Source organism: Hemicordylus capensis, chromosome 4, assembly GCF_027244095.1.
Source record: "Hemicordylus capensis ecotype Gifberg chromosome 4, rHemCap1.1.pri, whole genome shotgun sequence".
NCBI lineage: Eukaryota > Metazoa > Chordata > Lepidosauria > Squamata > Cordylidae > Hemicordylus > Hemicordylus capensis.
The window spans coordinates 257,853,566-257,878,979 of NC_069660.1; the positions used below are offsets into that span (position 1 = coordinate 257,853,566).

A 25,414-nucleotide genomic window follows, 5' to 3' on the forward strand; every position below is an offset into this window, starting at 1 on the left:
ATTATTTATTTTTTAAATAGATAGTAGGGGTGTGCAATTTGGATTTTCGGTGTTTCGATTCACATCCGAATCGAAACACCTCCGATTCGTTCTGTATCCGAATCTGGCCCTTCCGAATCACCCCCGATTCGATTCGGATCCAAATTAATCCGAATCCAAATTGATTCGGATTAAAAAAACAGGTCCTGGGGCCAAAAGAGTGGGGTGGGGTGGTAGTATCTAATGGATGGAAGCTACCACCCAAATTGCAGAAGGATTGGGCAAAGGGCTGATTTTTGGTGAATTTTTGAAGTTTTAGTGTCTTTGGGGCAGATTGGGGGCATAACGTGGGATCTGGGCCAAAAGAGTGGGGTGGGGTGGTAGTGCCTAATGGGTGGAGGCTACCACCCCAATTGCAGAGTGATTGGGCAAAGGGCTGATTTTTGGTGAATTGTTGAAGTTTACACGTCTTTAAGGTTTTCCCCCATTAGGTATAAGGGAGGGTGTATCGCTTCACGTCGGGGGAAAGGGGTGGCCTAGAGCAGTGTGGGGTTGGTGGTATTGCCAGGTAGGGGCAAGGAAGCTACCTGAATTTTTTCAAAGCATTTGGGCAGAGGGCTGATTTTTGGTGAATTGTTGAAGTTTACGCGTCTTTAAGGTTTTTCCTCATAAGGTATAATGGAGGTTTCAGCAGCCCCATAAGTGCACTTGGGGGGTGCTTGGGTGGCCCAGAGCGAGTGGTGGTGTAGTGCACATAGGGTGCCAACCACCCCCATGGGTTTCTAACCCATGGAGTACAGGGTTCTGTTGTTTCTGAGGTGTTCTGAGTGTGGATTCTATGATAGCAAATGAGAGCAGAGTGGATTCATGGTGTCTCATTGAAAATCTCATTTGCTATCATAGAATCCACACTCAGAAAACTTCAGAAACAACAGAACGAGTTACAAAAAAGCTCCTTTTCTTAAAATGGTGGCTGGAAATGACCTCCGAGATGGTTTCCAGCCACCACCACGCCAACCTGCAGATGTGTGAATTTAACCTCTTCACCCCACATATGCCAAGGTCACGTGTCAATTACCTGATTGCAGATAAACGGATCTGTGGATGGAAAATAGTGAGCTCTGCCTGTACAGAATTTATTTTATTAATATGAACTAGCTGACCCCCGGCGCTGAACATCTGCGCTCCAGCTCCCTGCCCAGACTTCATTTTGTCTCCATCCCTTCATTCCCCCACACCACATCCCTTCAGTCAGTTCTGCCACCACTTTCTCTCAGCTGGTCAGCTGCTTCTTTCTGGCATTCCTCACCCTCTCCCAGCAGCTGCTCGTGAACTTTCGTGCAATCTGCCACGGACAGGATTAGCCATGGGTACACCTTAGATAATTATATAGATAGATATATAGATATAGATATAGCTAGGCTGCCAAGCGAATGCAATCATCCAAAGACCTGAAAAGTTGGGGTAATCTGGCTGTGGTATAAAGGCTGGGCATTTGGGCCTTTTTGGCTTTTGTTTGACTAATAACAGTTTTCAAAATGAAGGAAGCATATTTGAGAGGTTTCCCTCCCACCTTTCCTTGATTTCCCCTTTTCAGCCAAACTTTTTTTTTTTTTGCTGTAATTAGAGTACCTCTAACTTCTGAAACTTTAATAGATTATTCAGCTTGAAGATTGGTAGATATTAATTTTATTTCTCTTTATTTCGACTATAGATTTTCTTTAATACTATATATTGATGGGAACAAATAGAGCTCAAAAGTAATCTAACAAGAGAAGGAAAGGAGTTTAATTTAACTGCATAGTTGTATGAAGCTTATCATACTGTATTGAAAATGTTTCTATTCCATGCATGCATCTAAGTTTCTTGGTTTAATTTTCCTTATTTTCTCTGTAAAACACATAATGCCTGAATAAACTGCTTTAATTTGCAGAACAGTGTGTGAAGCACAAGTTAGTCTCAAGCCCAGACATGGAGCTCATCACAGCAATCACCAAGAAATATTACACACACACCAAAACACTATCTCACAAACAAAACAAACCACAACGCAAGGAAAGCAAGCACCCAAGTCCTGCCTTTTTCAATCAGAGATCCAGCAAAACCAGATAGTTATAGCATCAATAGCACAGCATATTATACTCAGTGCTGAGAAAATAAAACCAAAAAAGTAAAACGTCCTTAATCCTCTTTTGATGTATCCTCTTCTTCAAGAGTAGCACACTATAAGAACTCTCTCTGCCTCTGGGTCCCTTTGAACACATTTTGAAATTCTCTCCTTTTTTGTTCCCCCTCCTCCCCTCAGCCTATAGGGGCACATTTGCCCATGGCAACACTTGATTTGTATGGTAACAAGCCAACCAAGAAGCAAGGAGATTGCAACCCACTGGAAGCTAGTGCCAGACAAACAATCAGCAAGGAGGAAACAGGCCTCCAAAACGGCAATCAAAACGTATCATTCAAGATGGGGTTGTTCTGCTCAGAGATTGAAACAGGCCCTTTATTTAAAGGGTATTCTGCTTTGAACTTGAAAACATTTGAAATGGCCCGTTTTGAGTCAAAACGTTCTGTACATCCCTACCGAACAACACTACTAGTGTAATGTTTCTATTACAAATATTTTTTGTAAATCCAACAGTGAGGTACTCCCTATTAACCTTCATCTGGGTGAAGGCAACCTAACCTTTTATCTTAACTTTGCATTAACTTTTATCTGGGTGAAGGATAACCTAAATATCCCTTTTCTTCTAGTCTGCTAATGTTACGTATCTATGTTTCTTTCGAAATTCCAACTATACTAACTACAGGTGGCCCTCATTATCTACAGACTCCATATCCATGGTTTCGCGTATCCATGATTGGGTCTTAGAGACCAGGTTTCATTTCCAGAGACGTAAGAGACATACCGCCCAGAGACATAAGTTTTGGGTGGTATAAAAATATGTTAAATAAATAAAATAAATAATTTCTGCAGGTAGAAAAAAAAGGTATTTTTAATACTGTCTTTCATAAGGCATCTCAAAGCAATTCGCACAAGTTAAAATAAAACTCTATAAATATCACATCTTAAAATCAGTTTAACAATAAAAACCATAACACAAACAACAACCAGAGACCAAAAAACCATAAAATTTGTTTCTAACCCACGCAATTCCCACTGACTCAAGCTTTCGTTATCTGTGGTTTCGGTATTCGTGCCTATAGGCGAGAATGGAACCCCTGTAAATAATGAGAGCCACCTGTACTCCAATCCCTTTGGAAAGTAGTAGTGTGCACGGATCGGTTCGGAGGCCATTCTACTGGCCTCCGAACCGGTCCGGACAAGGGGTGGTTTTAGTTCGGGAGGGTTAGGGTGGGGGGGTCCATTAAGGGCGGGGGGGGCTTTACTCACCCCTCCCGCGCTTTGCTGCTTCGGCGCCATAATTACTTTAAAAAATGCGCCGCAGAATCATTTGCCGCTCCAGGGCTCCTTGACTTCAAAATCGGGCGGCAGGATACTTCCCTGCCGCCCCCAAAGCCCCCTCAAGCCATTTGAGCTCTTTAAATCTCGCCCCGGACCGAGTGCTAAAGCGCTCGGGCGGGCGGCGGGGAGATGTCCGTCCGTCCGCCCGCCCCCTTCCCTGCCTTCTGCGCGCGCGCGCGCGCGCGCAGAAGCCTCCCTGCACTTCGCAGAAGGCAGGGAAGGGGGCGGGCGGACGGATGGACATCTCCCCGCCGCCCGCCCGAGCGCTTTAGCACTCGGTCCGGGGCGAGATTTAAAGAGCTCAAATGGCTTGAGGGGGCTTTGGGGGCGGCAGGGAAGTATCCTGCCGCCCGATTTTGAAGTCAAGGAGCCCCGGAGCGGCAAATGATTCTGCGGCGCATTTTTTAAAGTAATTATGGCGCCGAAGCAGCAAAGCGCGGGAGGGGTGAGTAAAGCCCCCCCCGCCCTTAATGGACCCCCCCACCCCAGTGCCGAGCCGCAGGTCCGCGGTCCGGTGCACACCCCTATTGGAAAGAACCAAATGCCTTCACTAAAATAATGAATCTGAAATAAATACTCACACAAAAGGATGGAGGCCAGGCATCAAGTCCCCTGAACAAACGATTTCTTAGAAAAGATTTCCCTGTGCAAAGAGATCTTTTTTATTGCATCCACTTGCGTAAAAACACCATGGACATTCAAGTGCAACATAATGACCATTATTTTTAAATTTATTTATAAGATAAATTTACATGAGAATTCACATACAGAAAATATTATTCACATCTTGAACTGCTCTTTCAAAACGATGTCCATATTTTTTGAAAAAATAGAGTCCACGTTCTTTGAAATTTCTTAATTGTAAGTCTTCTGTTTTGACATGGATTTGGTATTCCCTTAACTTCACTTGTTGGTTCAACAATTTTTTAAGGAGAAAATGAGTTATAACTTTCTGTACAATTATGTATTAATGTAACCTCCCTGAACATGAAACAGACATCAGTGGGCAACATCCAGACAAGTTCGACTGAAATTGGTGAAGCTTAGTCAAACTAACTTGTCTCCTTGATTTCAATGGTGCTTAGTCATAACTGAACACGCCTGACTGTTACCCAGTATTTAGAAGCATGTTAAATATATGCTTCCAGGTAGGAAAAAAACCAGGCTTTAAAAAAAACCTGGGTCTTGCATACATTATATTGACGACTCATGGTCAATATGTGAAAGCTACTTTAAAGACCACAGTATGTGGCAACTGTCACCGCATGGTAAGCATATCTATATACAGTGCCTCATCATATGGATATTTTCACCACACCACTGAGGCATGGGTGAAAACTACGTGATGCAAGGGGAAAACTAGACATGAAAGGGATCATAGGGAGCTGCCATATACTGAGTCAGACCATAGGTCCATCTCACTCAGTATTGTCTACAAAGACTGGCAGCAGCTTCTCCAAGGGTGCAGGCAGGAATCTCTCCCAGCCCTATCTTGGAGATGCCAGGGAAGGAATTTGGAACCTTCAGCTCTTCCCAGAGGGCAGCCATATGTGTTTAAACAAGTGCTGGCTCTGTTCATATTAAAAAATTATATGGTGAGGGAAGGATATTGGATTTTTCATCACAGAGAGACAAATCCTCCTGCACTTTACCCCTTTTTGCTCAACCATTCCAGCTCACATCTTGCATAGGAACCAGACGAGAACAAAATGCCCAGGGTAACAGAGCATATTAAGGTAGGGTGGTGGTGGAGGGAGAGCAAGAGGGAAGGAGGAGGTTCTCTCACAACTCCCTTTTCCGTGTGCGTGTGGGGGGGGGGGAAGGCATGTGAACAACCAATGTGGCTTTCATGGTCACATCTAGTCTGGCCCAATTGGTGAGCCAGTGGCACAGGGTACAAATTTAAAGAACCTCTGTGCTATCTATAACGTATTAACAAGCCCTTAGAAATTGTTTTTATAGTGGTGTTTTCACCAAAGCAACAAGTTTAAGGATCACAGCTTAAGAAGAAAACAAGTACTTACTAAATAATTTCCCAAAAGATTCCCTTTTGGCCTTTTCTGCATCATAAAGATGTTTCCCATCTTTTATTAAAGCACCAGCCCACTATAAGAAAAACAAATGTGTATTTTTTAATAAATCTGTACATGCACATCGAGGGTCATGTAATTTCTTCTTGTCATTCAAAGCTCTGAAGTCTAAATTATCTAAGTTGCTTACCTCCCTGTAGTGTTTTACAAACATTTTTCTCCTTACAACCTCAACAACAGCCAAACAGTACATCTGAGGGACATTACTAAGTTTCTCTACAATCTTCACTCTTTCTAGCAGCTCTGTTACAAGACGAAGCAAGGCTTGCAGTTTCTCTCCATCCTGGTCAGCATGAAGCATCACAAAGCAGCACCACCTAAGGAGTAGCATACTTGATTGATATTGGTAAGAAAAATCATCCATGTACTTGTTCCATCTCAACTTAATTTTGTTCAATGATTTGCTTATTCATAAACAAATGTAATCAATAAAGACTGCTAGTTCAGTACAAATAATTTGTTTTGGCTATTGGCCAAAATAAAACAAAAGTGATCAGGCAGTCAATACACACAAAGGAGCTCTATGCAAAGTAACAGTCCATCATCGGCTGACACTCAAACATCATGATTACAAGCTACAATATATGGATCAAAGTATTTTTGCTGTTGCTTTGCAGCTTCAAGGCAAAATACTATTCCAAGAGAATTATTTCTTTGACACTTATCTATTCATACCAGGAACTAAGATGGGGCAAATCAGTCAAATGTACACAAACAGTATCAACAGATTAGTGCATAAGGGGTGTAAAAAAAGCCAAACAGATATACGCTAATCCCAAATAATCTCCTCTGAAGGTGTAGAGGGGTGTGGGTGTCTGAGTGTGAGTGAGAGAGGATCTCCAGTGTAAATCAACATCATTACTTTCAATACTAAGCCTGTGTTATTTCTCAATATTACCAAATGGTGAGAAACACAATCCTACATACTATCTAAATATTAATTTTAAAGAAAGCTCCTTTCCCTGAATTGTATGAGATTTTAGTACAGAAGCTATTAGTTATAAAGTTGACTTCAAGAAACAGAGACTTATATAATCTGGGCATCTGTGTCTTAAATTATTAAACTCACCATAAATAAATTCTTGATTAAAATAGCTTAACCTCTCTAGGGCACATACACTAACTGGCATGCTGAATACATAGCTGGTCGCAACATGCTTGTTTGGTCCCCCTCTATTTTCAGCTACTAACTAGTATTAGCAAAAACTAAGGACAAAATCCAACCAAAGTTAAACATCTTAACTACTATGTATTTTGAGAGATTTCAGCAGATGCTTAACTCTTCTATTAAAATCAGCAGCCAACACCCAATGCAGCAGAGCGTGGGCAGTGCCAATACATCCGTTCTGCTGCATCTCAGTGCAGTGAAACAATGGCAGTCTTTGTAAGACTGCAACTATTTTGATTAGTGTGCCCACTCTCTGAAAGTGCAAGCTAGCATCGGAAACATGTTGCCAACTGTCAGATGTGTTTCTGATCTAACTGGCACTTCTGGAGTACAGCCACGCTAATAGAAGTATATGTTAGGGATGTGCACAAATCATTTTTTTAAATTCAATTTGTGCCCAAAACAAATCACCCCTGATTTGTTTTGTGTCCAAATCTACACCCCCCAAATCACCCCAGATTCTATTTTTATTTGCTTTGATTCTACTCGGACCGAGACCGATTTGGAACACTTAAGGTCCTAAGGGCACCAAATTTGGGTGGTAGGTAGGTCCCCATGGGTACCACCTACCAACCACATTTCAAGGCAGTAGGACACTTGGTTGACTTTTAATGAACTTTTGTTTTTGTTTTTACTGATTTTGAACATTTCTGCCATAGGAAATTATAGAGATTCGAAGTTGCCATATCCTAACCCTAACATGGATCCCCAGCTTTCATTTAAAAAAGAAAAGAAAAGCTAAGCTCTAGCCCTTGTAGAAGTGGAGTTTTAGAGCAAAATCTGTAGTCATTATTTTTCAAGAGTTTGGATTCTTTCGTGTCTAATAACTTTTCTTCATAATGAATCCCTATGAGGATTCATTATATGCCTTCATTTCTTCTGTTCATTTTGACCCCACCGCTTTGCAGTTGGGGATGGGAAATTAGTGGCATCCCATGATCCAACTACCCCCACAACTCACAAGCCACTGGGTACTCAGTTTATATTTTAGGAATTTTTGAGGTGTTTAGACTCTGGTGTGTAATGAATCCTCATAGGGATTCATTACGAGGAAAGGTTATTAGACACCAAAGAGCCTAAACACTTGCGGGGGGGGAATCCTTGAACATAAACTGAGTAATACCCCACTGCCTTTAGGGTGGGAGTGGGGTGTAGTTGGCACATGGCAGTTGACACTGTCGAAAAGACAGTCAAAATGAATAGAAGAAATGAAGGTGTGTAATGAATCCTCATAGGGATTCATTGAGGGGAAGTTATTATACACCAAAGTATCCAAAGACTTGAAAAATAGTGACCACACATGTTGTTCCATAACTCCATTTGTACAAGGGCTAGAGCTTAGCTTTATTTTTTAAATGAAAGCTGGGAATCTGGGGGAATTAATAGGAGGGACCTGAATTTCAAATTGATTCGAATTGAATCAGGTGTGATTTGTTTTGTCTCCAGATCCGAATCAGGAAGGAAGCTTATTGCGGTCACAGACCAGATCAACAAACAATAACAATCCGAATCAGCTAGATTCGGGTACAAATCAATTTGTACCCGAATCAATTTGCACATCCCTAGTATACGTGCTCATGTGCAAACATGAAAGATTGCTCATGCATCAGTGCAAGCACCGGCAGTGTGGACCAGCATTGTAGACCAGCACTGTAGACCAGCACTGCCTGCATTGTGTGTGCTGGATGCTGACCAGCATCATTTTCAATTTCTCTAATATTCTGTTTGATTTTAATATAAAATTTGTGGCCCTCTCTTTCCTATAATTGTACTAAAGAACAGCTGGAATTTGTGTGATTAAGGAAGCTGTATCACTGTCCTCACCAAATTCTTTAGGCTTCTGTTACAGGAGTCTTTAAAGAGGAGATAAAACAAGCTAAACAAACATTTTTTGGGGAACACACCAAACTCTGCAGCAGCATCACTTACTTCAGTCGGACTTGTAGGTTATTTGCAAGTTCTTGTTTGGCAGTAGTACATTTCTGTTTAATATCTAAAAGTTTTCTGTGGTTAGTTAACATAATCATCAATTGATTTGCATGACTCAAGCACAAGTCAGGTAACACCGAAGGATCTTTCAAGTTCTCTGCTCTCTTCTGATTAGCCAAAAATCCCTATAAAGGCAGCAGAAATTTAAAATCCATTGATCAGTAAGAAATCAGTAAGAAACAAAATATGTGTTCCTGTTCTGAAATAATCACCCATAGTATAAACCTATATGGTCCTAATTGGACTCTTTGGACAGCACAGATCTACCCAAATTCCAAGAATTTAAAACACACTTTTATAATGCTTTTCAAAGTTCTCAACACGGTTTACATCTCAATAAAATGATTGTGTTCCAAAAGGGCTCATAAACTAGAAGAACCACAAAGGAGACACCTTTCCAGCCAACGGAAAAAACACCATGTTGAGATCTAGGAACAAATGCTCTACTGCTAAATATAATGAAGGCACCACTTTTAAAAGTGTATCTTTGTTCATGGAGCAGGTATTTATATATTTATGTATGTGTGTGTATACACACACACAAACACACACACTTTTTCAACATATAAGACAATATGCAATTATTATTTATTATTATTAATTCGATTACTATACCGCCCTTCCAAAAATGGCTCAGGGCAGTTTACACAGAGAAATAATAAATAAAGAAGATGTCCCCAAAGGGCTCACATTCTAAAAAACACACGATAGACACCAGCAACAGTCACTGGAGGTACTGTGCTGAGGGTGGATAGGGCCAGTTCCTTTCCCCCTGCTAAATAAAGAGAATCACCACGGTAAAAGGTGCCTCTTTTAGGGATGTGCATAAAACCGGTTCTCCCGGTTCGGTTCGGATCCGAACCGGGTCCGAACCGGACCAGGGTGGTTCGGTTTTGGTTTTGCCGAACCACCCCCCCGGCTCGGTTCGGATCCGAACCGGTTCGGATCTCAAAAAATAGCTGGTTTGAAAGGGGACCTTGTGTTCTACCTGCCACCCAAATTTCAAGTCGATTGGACCTTCCTCTGATTTTTGGCGATTTTTTAAAGTTTTAGTGACTTTGGGGCAGTTCGGGGGCATAGCATGGGATCTGGGCAAAAGGAGTGGGGTGGGGTGGTAGTGCCTAATGGGTGCAGGCTACCACCCCAATTTCAGGGGGATTGGGCAAAGGGCTGATTTTTGGTAAATTTCTGAAAATTTCATGTCTTTGGGGCAGATTGGGGCAGATTGGGGCAGAAAGTGGGGGCTGGGGCAAAAGGAGTGGGGTGGGGTGGTAGTGCCTAATGGGTGGAGGCTACCACCCCAATTTCAGGGGGATTGGGCAGAGGGCTGATTTTTTGAGAATTTTTGAAGTTTGGGTGTCTTTGGGGCAGATTGGGGGCAGAAAGTGGATCTGCCCCAAAGGAGTGGGGTGGGCTGGTAGATAGTGCCTGATGGCTGGAGGCTACCACCCATCCCCAATTTAAGAGTGATTGGGCAGAGGGGTGAATTATGGTGAATAGAAAAGGTGTGAATTCTCATTCTATCATAGCAAATGAGATATTTTTCAATTAAACAACTCTCATGACCCCACTTTCACTTTTTCACACTTTCCTTTACTATGAATAATATGAGGAAGTAATCAGTTTAGCACACTTCACCTTATGAAGACAAACCTCATACAAATAAATTCACCATAATTCACCCCTCTGCCCAATCACTCTTAAATTGGGGATGGGTGGTAGCCTCCACCCATTAGGCACTATCTACCAGCCCACCCCACTCCTTTGGGGCAGATCCACTTTCTGCCCCCAATCTGCCCCAAAGACACCCAAACTTCAAAAATTCTCAAAAAATCAGCCCTCTGCCCAATCCCCCTGAAATTGGGGTGGTAGCTTCCACCCATTAGACACTACCACCCCACCCCACTATTTTGGGGCAGATCCACTTTCTGCCCCCAAACTGCCCCAAAGTCACTAAAACTTCAAAAATTCTCAAAAAATCACCCCTTTGTCCAAACCCCCTGAAATTGGGGTGGTAGCCTCCACCCATTAGGCACTACCATCACACCCCACTATTCTGCCCCAGGCCCCACTTTCTGCCCCAATATGCCCCAATATGCCCCAAAGATATGAAATTTTCAGAAATTTACCAAAAATCAGCCCTTTGCCCAATCCCCCTGAAATTGGGGTGGTAGCCTGCACCCATTAGGCACTACCACCCCACCCCACTCCTTTTGCCCAGATCCCATGCTATGCCCCCGAACTGCCCCAAAGTCACTAAAACTTAAAAAATTCACCAAAAATCAGGCCTTTGCCCAATCCCCCTGAAATTGGGGTGGTAGACTCTACCCATTGGGCACTACCACCCCACCCCAAAATTTTGCCCCTGGGCCCCTTTTTACCCCCCCGAATCGATTCGGATTCGGATTCGGATTAAATCCGAATCCGAACCAAATCAAGGGTGATTCGGGTGACCCAGATTCGGGCACAAAACAGAACAGGGGTGATTCGGTTCGGGTCCGAGCCAAATCACCCGAAATCCCAAATTGCACACCCCTACTAAGCACACACACAGAGAAGAAGCAGGAGGCGGAGTGTGGATTCTATGATAGCATATTAGAGTGGATTGATGGTGTCTCATTGAAAATCTCATTTGCTATCATAGAATCCACACTCAATACCTCAGAAACAAGAGAACCCTGTACCCATGGGGGTGCCCCTACCAGAGATCCCTGTACCCCATGGGTTAGAAACCCATGGGGGTGGTTGGCACCCTATGTGCACTACACCACCACTTGCTCTGGGCCACCCCAGCACCCCCATGTGCACTTATAGGGCTGCTGAAAGCTCCATTATAACTTATTATGAGGAAAAACCTTAAAGACGCGTAAACTTCAAAAATCACTTAAAAATCACCTCTTTGCCCAATTCCTTTCAAATAATTCTGATAGCTTCCTTGCCCACCCTAGGAACTACCACCCACCACACTGCACTCTACGACACCCCTTTCCCCCCGACGTGAAGCTATACATTTGCTGCAATCCTAATTATTCTCTATGAGGAATTCAAAAACACTTAACAATTCACCAATAATCAGAGGAGTGTCCAATTGCCTTGAGATTTTTTGGGTGGTAGGCACCCATGCCTGTCTACCACCCACCCTGCTTTTGTGCTCCTAGGTCCTCCACAACAGGGGATATGGACTGGTTCGGGTCCCATTATACTCAATGAGAAAAATAATTAAAAATATTTCAAATATTCATAAAAAATCATAGGGGTGTCTGATTGCTTCAGGGTTTGCATGGTTGTTGGCACCCATGAGTGCTCCACAATAAGAAATAATGGCCTGGTTCGGGTCCCATTATATCCTATGAGAGAAAAATAAAAATATTTTTCAAAAATTCATAAAAAATCGTACGAGTGTCCGATTGCTTTGGGGTTTGGGTGACAGGTACCCCTGGGTGCCAGCTACCATCTGACCAATTTTCAGCTTTCCGAACCGATCCGAACCGGTCCGAACCGGTTCGAAACGAACCACCCCCAGTTCGGTTCGGATTCGATCCGAACCTCCGAACCGGAACCGGTTCGGACCCGAACCGGTTCGGATCCGAAGCGGTTCGCACATCCCTAGCCTCTTTGCCCAGTTATGCATTAGATGTACATGTATGTGTATGAGATCTGTCTAGGCTGGGGATCTGTAGATCTTCTTGGACTTTTGGGTAAGATCAAGTAGACTGGGAATCGGCAACAAACATTTTTATGGTATGCAAGATATCCTATCAAATGTTCCATAGCTGTTTAATACTCAAAAGAATGACGAACAATGCTTTTTAAATCATCTAGTTTACTTTAATAAACTTTTATACATTTCTTTTAAAAAAAGAAGAATAAGGAAGATTCTATAAACCCCAACTTAAATTCCTGGTCTAGAATAAAAACTGATCTGCTAAACTCACTTGCATAACTCAATGACTGAGATAGAATTGAACCATTTGCCAAGGAGACTATCACCTGCTTGAGATGCTTAGGAGAGTCATTATATATGTGCGCCCTGAAAGGAAGGCGTGAAAGGAGGCGCCCAGGCCAGGGGAGAGCATAACATTGGCCCCCATAGAGACCAGCTCTGACCTGTGAGGAAGTTGGTGCAGCGCCTCCCCCACCTTCCCAGGAGTACGGAAAGACCAGTGTGCCCTGTGAAAGGAAGGCAAGAAAGGAGGCGCCCAGGCCAGGGAGCTCTTGTCTTCAGCTCCCGACAAGACCAACAGCCTGAGACAACTTTTTATTAATCTGTTATTTGCTTCTTTTAATATTGTAAACTGCTTTGGCTGCCTTTGTCAAGGCAGAAAGGCAGTATAAAAATGTAGTAAATAAATAATAATAAATAATTAACCGTGCACAGTGGCGCAGGCAGGGAGAAATCCCTCCTTATCACTCCCAAACAGAGCTCTGCTCACACTTAGAGTGTTGTTTGTTTGATCAGGGAAGCAGTGTATCTATGATGGTGGGCGGCTCCATGATCATGAGGCTGGGTTAACTCCCAGCCTCATGATAACAGAAGCACCCACCACTACAGATACTAGGGATGTGCACAAACCATTCGTGCACCCGCCAGCAGGGTGAGGAGTGAGCGGTTCCCTTAAAAAAAAACAGGTAAGCAGCTCCTTACCTGCTTGTTCCCACTGCTTTTCTGCCACCGGCGCCCGCTCTTCAAGCAGCCATGCGGGGCTGTGGCGCTGTTCCCTGAGGCCTCCACACAGTGCCGGCATGCAAATAGCCAGGGAACAGCACCGCAGCCCCCAACGGCCATTTGGGGAGCTCTGCCGGCAGAAAATTGGTGGGACAGTGAAGAGAAGGTAAAAGGATTCTTACCTGTTTTTTAAGGGAACCGCTCCCCGCCCCATCAAGCCAGTTTGAATGCCCGTGTCTGAGCTGGTTTGGCACTTCTGGTTTGGTGCCACCGAACTGGCTCGTGCACATTCCTAATGGATACACTGCTTCCCTGTTCAGCCAAACACCACTCTGAGTGTGAGCAGCACATGTCTGTGAGTGATGGGTCAGGGGTGGGACTTCCAATCTGTTTGCACCGCTGTACATGGTTGCAATGGCACTTTAAGTATTTGAAGACAACTCGTGAATGTCAGTCTGTCACAGAAAAACCCTTCCTATTACCCGTAGAAATGCAAAATTATGTGGGTTTTCTTGCTATGTTAACTACTCGGTTCTATTTTAACAAGATGGAAGGCCACAATTGTGCATGTCTTATTTTACATAAATTTTATTCTACCGAAAAGCTTATAAGATGGTTAGCAATAAAAATTTATGAGCACAAAACCAAAAACAGCAATAAAAGCAGCAACATAGTCTTCCATTAAAAGCTTGAGAATAAGATTTTTTTTACTTGGCATCAAAAAGGCTAGAAAAGGGAGGTTCCAACTGAATGACCACCAATTCTGGAGAGAGCATCCCGCAACTGGGGTGCCATCACCAAAGGGGGGGAAAAGTAAAAGATTCCTTTAAGCTTCAACCATTCACACTTGACAGCTAGTAACCATGTGGATCTAAATCTGAAATCATTTTACATGAATGGTATGAAACTGATTAACTCTCTTCAACCATGTTATTCAAACACTAATTTCAATTAACACAAATAGCTCAGTTGTTGAAAGCTCCACACAGACCTTGTCCACTGTGGACACAACTGTCAACAGCAGGACTACTGGCCCCTGACTGGGTTGTCTGAATTGTTCTTAAGTAGCAGCTCTTCAGAAATTTTGAAAATAGACCTCTGAATAGGGGAGGTGGCACATGCAAGAGCCCTGGCATCTCTAGTTAAAAGGAGACTTCAAATACCAGGTACCAGGGCTACAAAAAGGCCCCTCTTTGAGATGAAGAGCTGTAGACAGATATATTCATGGTCTGCTTCAGAATAAGGAAGTATTGTACTTTCATGTGAATGCAGAGTTTAAAAGAACATTTTCTACTCTTATTTTCAATGCACACACAACCAAAACTAAGAGCATTAGCCATCTTAAAAGCTTTGCACTGGATTTAAGTATTATTATGTACTGCCACCTACTGATCAAAAGATCCAATGCACGAATTTTATTATACAAAAGCAATTAACATGTCATACACCTGAACTACGTGTGGGGTTTTTTTCTGTTGTAATCATACCCAACTGGTAGCTATCCAACCTCTAAATGGACATTTTTTTTAAAGCCCATCTATCAAAATAGAGCTGCCATTTTAGTGATATATTGTCCCAACTTATATTTCAAGCTTTATAAAAGTAACCAATTATGTCAACCATTAACTCAACTAAGAGTAAGACTCCATAATTATTAGACTGAGTAATGTTAACATGTTTAAAATATTTGTTACTTTGGTCAAGACCCAAAGAACTTCAGAACTAGTTCTGCAGGTTGGAGGAGAGGGCTGCATTTCTCCAAGAGCTGCCCCACATGGCACATGTCAATTTGCAATAGGGCTGTGGGAACAGTTGCTGTTAAAGAGTTTTTAGACATGCCTATAGCCGTCCTTTGGATTTCAGCTATGCTAGACTTAGCATAGCTGACTTAGCATAGTCTATGCTAGACTTAGACTTCAGCATGCTAGACTTAGTATATACTTCCTGTAGTTTTCTAGGTAAGCTGAAGGATCACTTTAGCCATATTATCAGGACAAAAGTAATTTAAAACCAGATTTCAGTAGTTCTTATCCTTACCAACTATTTTACTCCCAAAAAGGTGGGGGTGGGGGGACTGAATAAGTTTATATCAACACTAAGTATTATTAAGTTTTATCAAACAATTTTTCTGTTTTCTATTTGGAATATCAATTATTCAACTTTGTACCCTTTTAGAGGCTTACCACTTAAAACAGCATCTAAAGTTCATAGTAGTGGGTTGGGTGGTAGGCATCCATCATGCCTATGATGGGTGACAATCAAGATGAGTGTCTAAATTATTGTCACCTATGATGGATGACAATCAAGATCCTGACAATCTTAACTCATATTTAATAAAAATCCAGAAGAAAAACACAACTAGTTTCATACTCTCAAGGGAACTTTGGACTTGCATATATTGAGCAGGAGTGCTCCTGTGTCCTCTTTTGAAACTTGAGGAAAGCAGCTTGTATTATAGGGGCCCGTTGTTCAAACCAAGGGAAAAAAAATTCATTGGACAGACCCAAACAGAACAAATTTCAGAATAGAGAGAGGCTTTAAAAAACCCCTAGGAATAGAGCAGCAGCTTCTTATATGCCAAGCAAAATCTGGCCCCAACTATAACTCAAGTTATTGTACCTATTATTTTACTGAACTTAAGGCAAGCAAATGTTGGATATTTCCACTGAAATAAATGGGGAAGCTCTTGAAGACAGATAATCCATATGTGTACATCAGCACATCATCTCCTTTAAGAATTCCTTACATCAGCATGTAACTGTGCTTTGTTTCTTTCCCTGTCCATAAAAGGGGAGAACACTAGCATTTTCCCCACTAATAAGTGACTCTAAATCTGGTTTTGTGAGGTCCTGTTTAATTATTTAGCTGCTATTATATACGAGGTATCTCGTTTTTGCTTCAGCAATTTTTTAAAATTTAATTGCATGTTCCAGTAAAATATACAAATCCAGAAAACATACACCACATTCTCTGGCTCGAGTAAATCTGGATACCAAAACACGTGTTAAAACCATCTAGAGAAATAATGGCTCCCCCCTGCTACAACACATCAAAACTGAAAAGGGCATGTTACCTGAGCAAGTTCTTTTTGTTCATTTACCAGCCTGCTACAGCTAGCTATCATCTGGTCCAGTGCATAAAGCCTGTCCTCAAGTCCCTTAATGGCCTTCATGTTCTGATTATCTAGTTTGGCAATTGCTTGTCGACAGTCTGCCAAAAAGGGCTGAATGATCTTTGGGTCAAGCTGAAAAAAACCCACACAAAAAAAAGCAATCAGCATGAATAATTACTTTAATGATTTAAAGTGAAATATACTACAAAAAGAAGTCCATGTACATAACTTTACAGCAGTAATTTTCATCGGAACATTTGCATCATGGATAATCTATTGTGGTCTGAAAGCTTGCAGACAAACAAAAATTGATCCAATTGAGTGGAGGGGGGACACCATATTCAATAAGTTCCTTAAAAGTTCCAATTAAGTTTCTTAAAAACAAATAATGGCCAAAGTATTTTTGTGTCTTCTGATATTTTTGCCCAACAGTCAAATCTCTCAAACTTGCAGCCCTGGATCATGTGTCAGTCATCATATACAATATTTTAGGATACCACGTACTTCATAACACCTGTAATTTACACAGCTTGCTTGAACCAACAGACCTAAGTTTCCAGAACCATGATATGGAAGGCAAATTATCACTCCTCTTATCCTTAAGTAAAGTTGTGCCCTCGAGTTAGTGTTGACTCCTGGCAACCACAGAGCCCTGTGGTTTTCTTTGGTAGAATACAGGAGGGATTTACCAATGCCTTATCCCGCACAGTGTAAGATGATGCCTTTCAGCATCTTCCTATAGCGCTGCTGCCCAGTATAGGTGTTTCACATATTCTGGGAAATATACCAGTGGTGATTCAAACCAGCAACCTCTTGCTCACTAGGCAAGTCATTTCCCCGCTGTGCCATTAGGTGGCTCCTCTTGTCCATAGATTCATTCAATGTTCATTCACTCATTTACCCAAATGATTCTTGGAAGTTTGCCTAGCTCAAATTAAATCACTGGCGGTTTTTGCTCTGGTCCTGCATCTCTCTGTTGGAGCCAAAGAAAGATGTACGTGATGAAGTCACATGCAGTATTCTTGCATGCATGTCTGTCTCCAAATTTGCATGTATGAACTTGCAGAGCTTACTGCACAGTTTAAAACTGATAGCCTCTTACAGCCATAAGAAAATCCATAGTTGATAAACAAATGTATACTATTTTCAAACATTGTGCATTGGCTGATGCCGATTAACTAAAAACTACACTTTCTGATGTAATCTTGAAAAAGATACTTTATTTAAGAAGTGTACTAGCACATTCAAATAGTATGTTACACTTAGGAAGTAGCGTTATGTGTTCAGAAAAGGAAAAAAAAAACCAATTTCACAATCCAAAATAGGGCAATACTTTTAGTGGCATGAATGAAAGTGTTGCAAAGCATTGAAGAGCAAAAACTTTTGAGTTCTACAGAACTCATCAGGCAAGATGGTAAGCAAAAATATGGGGGGGGGGAAGGGAGGCATATTGGAAGTGCTCCAACTATCTGCCATTTGCAGAATATGAGGTGGATTTAGAGCTGACATATAGAACTAGACAAATTTACCATATAATTGATAGTGGAAGATATCCAGACTAGCATTGCACTGGCAAGAGAAAGTTTTCCATCACACTAAAGGAGAGGATGATTTTCACTGATCATCTCCCTTTCCCACCTGTGTCTTTTGAAAATGTATCCCCAAAGGCCTCGCACCAATAACATTTTTGTGATTAAAGATATACAGGGGTGGTTAATCTAGGCATTTGATTAGTATACCATACTGCAGGAGTCAGACCAATGATCTATCCTTGCAATACTTTTCAACCGAGATCATATCTGGTCAGCACATTCACAACAGGCCCCTATTTATACAGCTACATAGAAACAAGAATTTTGCAATATTTCCCCATCCCTGAATCAAGAAAAGATACAGAGCACAAACCTATAGGGTTCTATCCAAACTAGCTGTACGGGTTACCCATGAGACAAGGCAGAGGCCACCAGTCCAGGTGACCTTGGAGAGGTCCAAGGAAGCAAGTGGACAATACTAGGGATGTGCACAGAACTCGTTCAGTGCTCCTTTTCTGGGGTGCCGAACTGGTTCGAAGGTCCTGAAAACAGGAATACTGCAGTTGGTTTGGAGAATGGGGTGGTCACTTTAATGGACAGGGAAGGCACTTCCTACCTGACCATCCCTGCCCCAATGCTCCCCCCCCCCCGCCCCGGCCAGTGCTCTCTTAAACAGCACCAACACAGGGCTGCAGCGTTCTTGCTTTCAGCCCTATTCAGCAAAACCACGCCCATGGCCGACATGCATTGCAAGCAGGAACACTGCAGCCCCACACACACACTGTTTAGGAGAGTGCTGGTGGGCAGGGAGGGGAAGCAGCAGGGCAAGGAGGAAGCACCTTCCTGGGAGTGCACAGACCGATTCTGTGCACATCCCTACACAATACCAGCCAGAGTCAGACTGAACCCTAAAGTACCTCTGAGAACAGACTACATGTCCTGGGCTCCACCTTCCTACCTGGAGAGTGGCCTTCTGGTCTGGAGTCTGACACTCCCACTCTACTCTATCTGTTTCTGCCAAGCTTGTTGCCAGCATGGCATACAGGTATCAGGAGCTGATGGTGTGGGGAAAGTTTACTCTTTTGTGGGCTCAGGTTCAAAGGTAGCTGCCCCAGGGATCAGGGATAACTCTGAGGCTATTTCTATACCCCTAGAGGAAAGACTCTTTCAACAGCGAATAAACCACAAGTTATTATCTGAACAAAAGAATATATTATTCATTTTTATTTTATTTATTTAAAATGTTTCCATACCGCCCAAAACATGCATCTCTATTATTACAGAAGTAACTTCTTTGTAATAGTGACCTGATGCCCACAGAATGCTCAAGAGAGAACCTTCTTTAAAAGCCACCTTTCACTTTAAAACAAAAAACCTATCAGCGAAACATTTCTATTTCCTGCACTCCCAGGAGTGCTAGGCTCTTGTACAATTTTATATACAAATATGCACACACACAGTCCACATGGATGAATGGAGATAAAAGCAGTCAGCAGCATGCTCTCTGGAAAAAGAAAAGAAAAAAACTAGTGATCTCAAATTTGAGCTTATGGACTCTTCAAATGATTTATCAGTTTCCATTAAAGAAAACGGGGCGGGGGGGAGACGTAAACAAGTCATTTATATGGTTTCATACTGGGGAGAGGCAGAAAAAGTACCACTTTTGTGCCAGATGTTTCCAGCTTCTTCTGTGAAAGACATACCAGGATAAATATAATCCCAAATAGACAATTATGCCAAAGGACATCTATGTGGTTTAGTGGAAAGTGTTTGACATTTATATTTAAAAATCAGAACTAATCTATTCAAACATACTCAAAGAATATTTATCCATGTTTTTATGGAACCCAAGTAAATTAAGAGTGACATGAAAATTACTTCACTGCTTTGAAGTTAATTATGCTGGACAAAACTGATCAGAATCTCACATATCTACATTTGTTCTGGATTTGTTAGATATGCATCTAAGAGACAGAAACTGAACAAATATCTAAAATAGTAGTCCTTATAAAAGAGGTTTTTCTTCACACCAATGTTTAACATTATGTTTAAAAGTTAATTAAGATCTCAGATGGTTGTAAAGCATGCAATATTACTAAGCATACTATATTACAAAGAGTGAGTGAGTGAGTGAGTGAGTGAGTGAGTGTGTGTGTGTGTGTGTATATATATATATATATATATATATATATATATATATATATATATATGAGAGATTCACACGCAGCAGGACTCAGGAGGCTGTTGAGCTGCTGCCGGGGGAAATGGTGGCAGTGGCTAGGTCGCCAGGAAGAGGAGGCGTGGCAGGAATGAACAGGCAGGCAAGCTGGCCAGAAACCACGAGCGGGGGGAGAAGAGGGCCAGGCGGGCGTCAGAGAGGCCCAGGGGAAGAGTTAGGGAGAAGGGGCTGAAGCGGGGGGGAATAGTCAGGGAGAACTAGGGGCACAGATGCTATGCACCCGGTTAGCTAGTTACTAAGTAATATATTACTAATATATTACTATATTAAAGAATACTATATTACTAAAGATACCTTGCTTGTTTTCATGTTTAGACAAAACTGTCTATACAGAAGGATGCCAGTGTGGCTAACAAGTAAAGTCAAGGAATCTATAAAATTGGAAGGAACAGAAACTCTGGCAAAAGAAATGCAAGCTGATAATAAGGGAGATGAAAAGAGAGTTTTGAGTAACATATAGGTAAAAGCATCAAGGGGAATAACAAAAACTTCTTTAAATACATTAGAAGCAGGAAATCTGCCAGGGAGGCAGTTAGACTATTGGATGATGAGGGAGTGAAAGGGATAATTGAGGAGGATATGGATATTGCAGATAAGCTAAACGAGTTCTTTGCATGTATCTTTACAGCAGTGCATATCTGTGCCTGAACAGAGCTTTAAGTCCTTACATAAATCAAATGTGAAATTGCTGGCCTCCTTGCATAAATATGTAACTTATTCCTACATTCAGGCTCTATACCAGAGGACTGGAAAGTAGCCAATGTAACACTGATTTTCAAAAAGGGATCCAGGGGGATTCAGGAAATTACAGGTCAGTTAGGTTAACGCCTGTTCCAGGGAAATTGATGGATAGCATCCTCAAGGATAAAATTGTTAAGCATATAGAAGAATAGGCCCTGCTGAAAGAGAACCAGCATGGCTTCTGCAAAGGTAAATCTTGCCTCTCTAATCTTTTGTAGTTCTTTGAGAGTGTCAACAAGTGTGAGGATAAAGGTGATCCAGTTGATATGGTATACCTGAAAAGTTGTCAAAATTTTGACAAACATCCTCATCAAAGACTCTTGAGGAAACTTAGAATTCATGGGATAAGGTGATAGTTTCATGTGTGGATTGATAACTGGTCAAAGAACAGGAAACAGAAAGTAGGTATGAATAGACAATTCTCTAAATAGAGGGAAGAAAGAAGTGGTGTCCCACAGGTACTGGGACCAGTGATTTTAATTTATTCTTTTTAAATTTATTCATAAATGATCTAGAACAGGGATTCTCAATGTTGGGTCCCCAGATGTTACTGGACTTCATCTCCCATAATCCCCAACCAAAGGCCACTGCGGCTGGGAATTATGGGAGCTGAAGTCCAATAACATCTGGGGATCCAACAATGAGAATCCCTGATCTAGAAGTTGGGGTAAGCAGCGAAGTGGCCAAATTTGCAGATGATGAACTATTTAGGATAGTGGAATCCAAAACAGATTGCGAGGAGTTCCAAAAGGATCTCTTCAAACTGGGGGAGTGGGCAACAAAATGGCAAATGCAGTTCAATGTTAGCAAGCGTAAAGTGATGCATACTTAGGCAAAAAAAACCAACTTCACATATACGCTGATGGGGTCTGAGCTGTCAGTGACTGACCAGGAGAGGGATCTTTGGATTGTGGTGGACAGCTTGTTGAAAGTGCTGAATCAATGTGCAGCAGCTGTGAAAAAGGCCAATTCCATGCTTGGAATCATTACAAAGGGGATTGAAAATAAAAGTGCTGATACAACGCCCTTAAACAAAACTAAAGTGCAGCCACATCTGGTGTACTGGTCACCACATTTTAAGGACCTGTGTTCACCACAGTTCTGGTCACCACATTTTAAGGGCATGACAGAACTGGGAAAGGTGCAGAAGAGGGCAAGCAAGATGATCAGGGTCCTAGAGCACCTTTTTTACAAGGCTAGGCTACAACACCTGGGGCTGAGGACAACTGAGGCGAGACATGATAGAGATCTATAAAATCACGCATGGTATAGAGAAAGCTAAGAGAGAGAATATTTTCTCCCTCTTGTATAGCACCAGAACCTTCCCATGAAACTGACTGCTAAGAAGTTTAGGACCAACAAAAGGAAGAACCTTTTCACACAGCACATAATTAACCTATGGAATTCTCTGCCAAAAGATGTGGTGACAGCCAACAGCCTGGATGGCTTTAAGAGGGGTTTAGATAAATTCACAAAAGATAGGTCTATCAATGGCTGCAGCCCATCTGAGGGCTACAGACCACCTGCAGCAAGATGCCTCTAAATACCAGCAAGAGAGAGGGCTTGCCCTCAGCTTTTGCCTATGGGCTTCCCAGTGGCATCTGATGGGACACTGTGTGAAACAGGATGCTGGACTATACGCACCCTGGGCCTGACCCAGCAGAGCTGTTCTTATGTTTAAAGTGTTAAAAGAAGCAGGACAACAAACACTAAAATGGTTTATTTATCTCAGATTTGTTAGAGCTACCTATGCAGACTAATTTGTAGGATATCCTATTTGTACAACACAAATGGGTTGCAAGACAAATTTTACTCACCAGAGAGCAAGAAGTAGAAGAATTTACTCATCATAAAAAGCCATCTTATTTAGAAATACAAAAAGGCCCATATATGTGTACAAACTATTTTCATTAATGTGTGGAAATCATAAATTTGTCCTTCAAGTTGCAACCTCTTGTGTCATTTAAAGCAACACTCCAGAAGGTTTCCCATCCTTCAGGCAAGGCTTTAATGTGTGCAATAGGCTGTGATAGGAAAGGAAGTCATTGATCTCCTGAACTTGGTCTTCATTTAGGCAGACTATATAGCTTGTGCCTAGATAATTCATCAGATTCATGAAGACTATTTGAGCAAAACTCCCTTTAGAAACATCATCATTACCATTTGAAGATACACATACCTGCAACATATGATCAAATACAGACACCTAGGCTTTGACTTTACACCTATACCCCTAAATTCAGGATAACTACTTGAAAATAAAAATTTAGCAGCTAGCAGCAACCCACCACAAAACTGCACTCCTGGCCTCCAGGAGGTCTGCACAAAGATTTGGCTTCAAAGGGTTAAAGCCAAAGCATGTGCACATCACCTTTGGCTCTGCGTGGAGGTGGCTACTCCCATTACTTAATTCCATGCAGGGGGTCTTGTGCAGAGCACTGGGGAGAGCCCTTAAAGAGGAAAGCAGAGCCGCATGAAGCCCGTTGTCTTGCAAGGCACTTGGGGAATGCTAGGAAATGTTAATCCTTCCCAGTGCCTTCCCAATAGAGCTCTATGGGGAAAACGCTGGGAAGGACTACATTTCTCAGTGCCCCTTCCAAGGTGTCACTGTGGCTTCCCTGTGGATCTCCTCCTTAAGGGCCCTCCTTGGAGTTCTACACTGTACTACTCTGCATGGAGGTAAGCAGTTGGAGTGGCTGCTTCCATGTGGGGGCCCAAACCTTTGCACAGGTCTAGCTTCCATTATGACTGAAAGATCTCTGCATATAGCATCTATATAAATATATGAAGAAGCCATACATACATAGAATCAGACCACTGGTCAATTTAGCCCAGTACTGTATATGCTTTCTGGAACCTACTCTACAGTGTCTCAGTGCAGCTTTTCCCAACTCTGGCACCAGAGTTCTCTTTAAATAAAAAGAGTGGCATCTAGATGTTTAGCACAACAATGCACTTCTGTTCACTCAAGGAGCTTCTGCCAATACTGGACCACTACACCAAAGATCTAGATGCCACCTAGAGATGCTCAAGACTGAACTTGGGACATTCTGTATGAAAAGCTTGTGTTCTATCACTGCACTATGTTCTCTGCTTGCTTCTGGTGCTGGGGACTGTTCTCACCTGCTATGAGGGGACTGTGGCATGGAAGCAGGATCGGGTGGAGACCACAGATCTCTTCTAGTTTAGCAGCTTAATGCAGAGTTTCTTAACCTCGGGCCCCCAGATGTTGTTGGACTACAACTCCCATCATCCTCAGCCACAAAGGCCATGTCTTGGGATGATGGGAGTTGTAGTCCAACAACGTCTGGGGGCCCGAGGTTAAGAAACCCTGGCTTAAGGTCTGGGGGGAAGCAATTTTGTTCTCAACACCGACAATGAGGCAAAGTTAGATAACAATATCTAGCAGTACCTATCCTTTCCTAAAATAAGATCATTTTTTAAAAAATTGCCAATATTAAACAGAGAAGACTTAGAGAGTGAAACTATGTATTCAACAGTACAAACTCTTAGAAATGTTAACTTACTCTGCTCATAGAATCAAAACATTTTCTGACCAATGATTCAACATCATTAGGTCTATCTTGAACGTTTATCCAATCTAAAAGGGAAACATTGAAAGATGGCAAATCATCTTCTTGAAGTTCTACTGAAACTTCATTATCCTGGACTGAAGGATTTTGACTGGCTTCCCTATTTTCATTCACTTTTTCAGACGTTGTGCCATCTGAGGTTGGGTGTTCTACCGATTTGCAAAACGATGCTAACAGTGATGGGTTGTTCATTTTAAGCATGTCAGGAGAAAGCACCACTTCAGCTGACTTCTCATTCTCAGTGTCATCACTTTCTGTTCCTCCATGTTCAGCAGAAGAATCCAGTCGTTCTAAACATTCCCTGTAACTATGTCTGGTTAGGCACTCCAGCAATGGGATCTTGGCCATTATAGAAACAGCAGCCCCTAAGCTTGGGAAAAGAACACACACAACCAGTAAGTACACAGAAACTCAAATTACAACACCATACATAATAATATGCTCTCCAAAGTATCCTCAATAAAAATGTATTTTAAGTAGTATTAAGACTTAGTTTTTAGAACTAAACCCTTTACAAACATAAACATTATCACATAATATCATCACTTATAATTTGAGGATATAACTGACTATAAATTATGAAATACAAGTCCTAAGTGAGCATTCATGTTTGCACACACGATTTAAAATTTCATATTTGCAGAACGTTCTCAATGCACATTTTATACTAGTGCTAATTACAGAACAATCCAGTTTTTCCAAGTGCAATGTTTACAAAAGGACTAAAAAAAATCAGTTATTCTTTAATTATTTGTCACAGAAGCATGTCCAACACAAATCTGAAAACCTCAAAGCACCTAATAAACTAACTTCTACTGTGTGTTGCTCAACAAAAAGCCTTG

The 25,414-nt window shown here is 41.9% G+C and overlaps 1 protein-coding gene across 2 annotated transcripts in view; it reads right to left on the minus strand.

The window, feature by feature from the left end:
* The window catches only part of RB1CC1 (RB1 inducible coiled-coil 1), a 126,038-nt gene that overhangs the window by 69,848 nt on the left and 30,776 nt on the right, over positions 1–25,414 (minus strand). For both annotated transcript variants that reach the window (XM_053246516.1, XM_053246517.1), the window contains exons 7-12: positions 24,507–24,942; positions 16,429–16,599; positions 8,630–8,814; positions 5,663–5,849; positions 5,467–5,548; positions 4,024–4,085 (exon numbers count right to left, since the gene is read on the minus strand). In XM_053246516.1, coding sequence (XP_053102491.1) covers positions 4,024–4,085; positions 5,467–5,548; positions 5,663–5,849; positions 8,630–8,814; positions 16,429–16,599; positions 24,507–24,942 — 1,123 coding nt within the window. The remainder of the gene's footprint in view (positions 1–4,023; positions 4,086–5,466; positions 5,549–5,662; positions 5,850–8,629; positions 8,815–16,428; positions 16,600–24,506; positions 24,943–25,414) is intronic.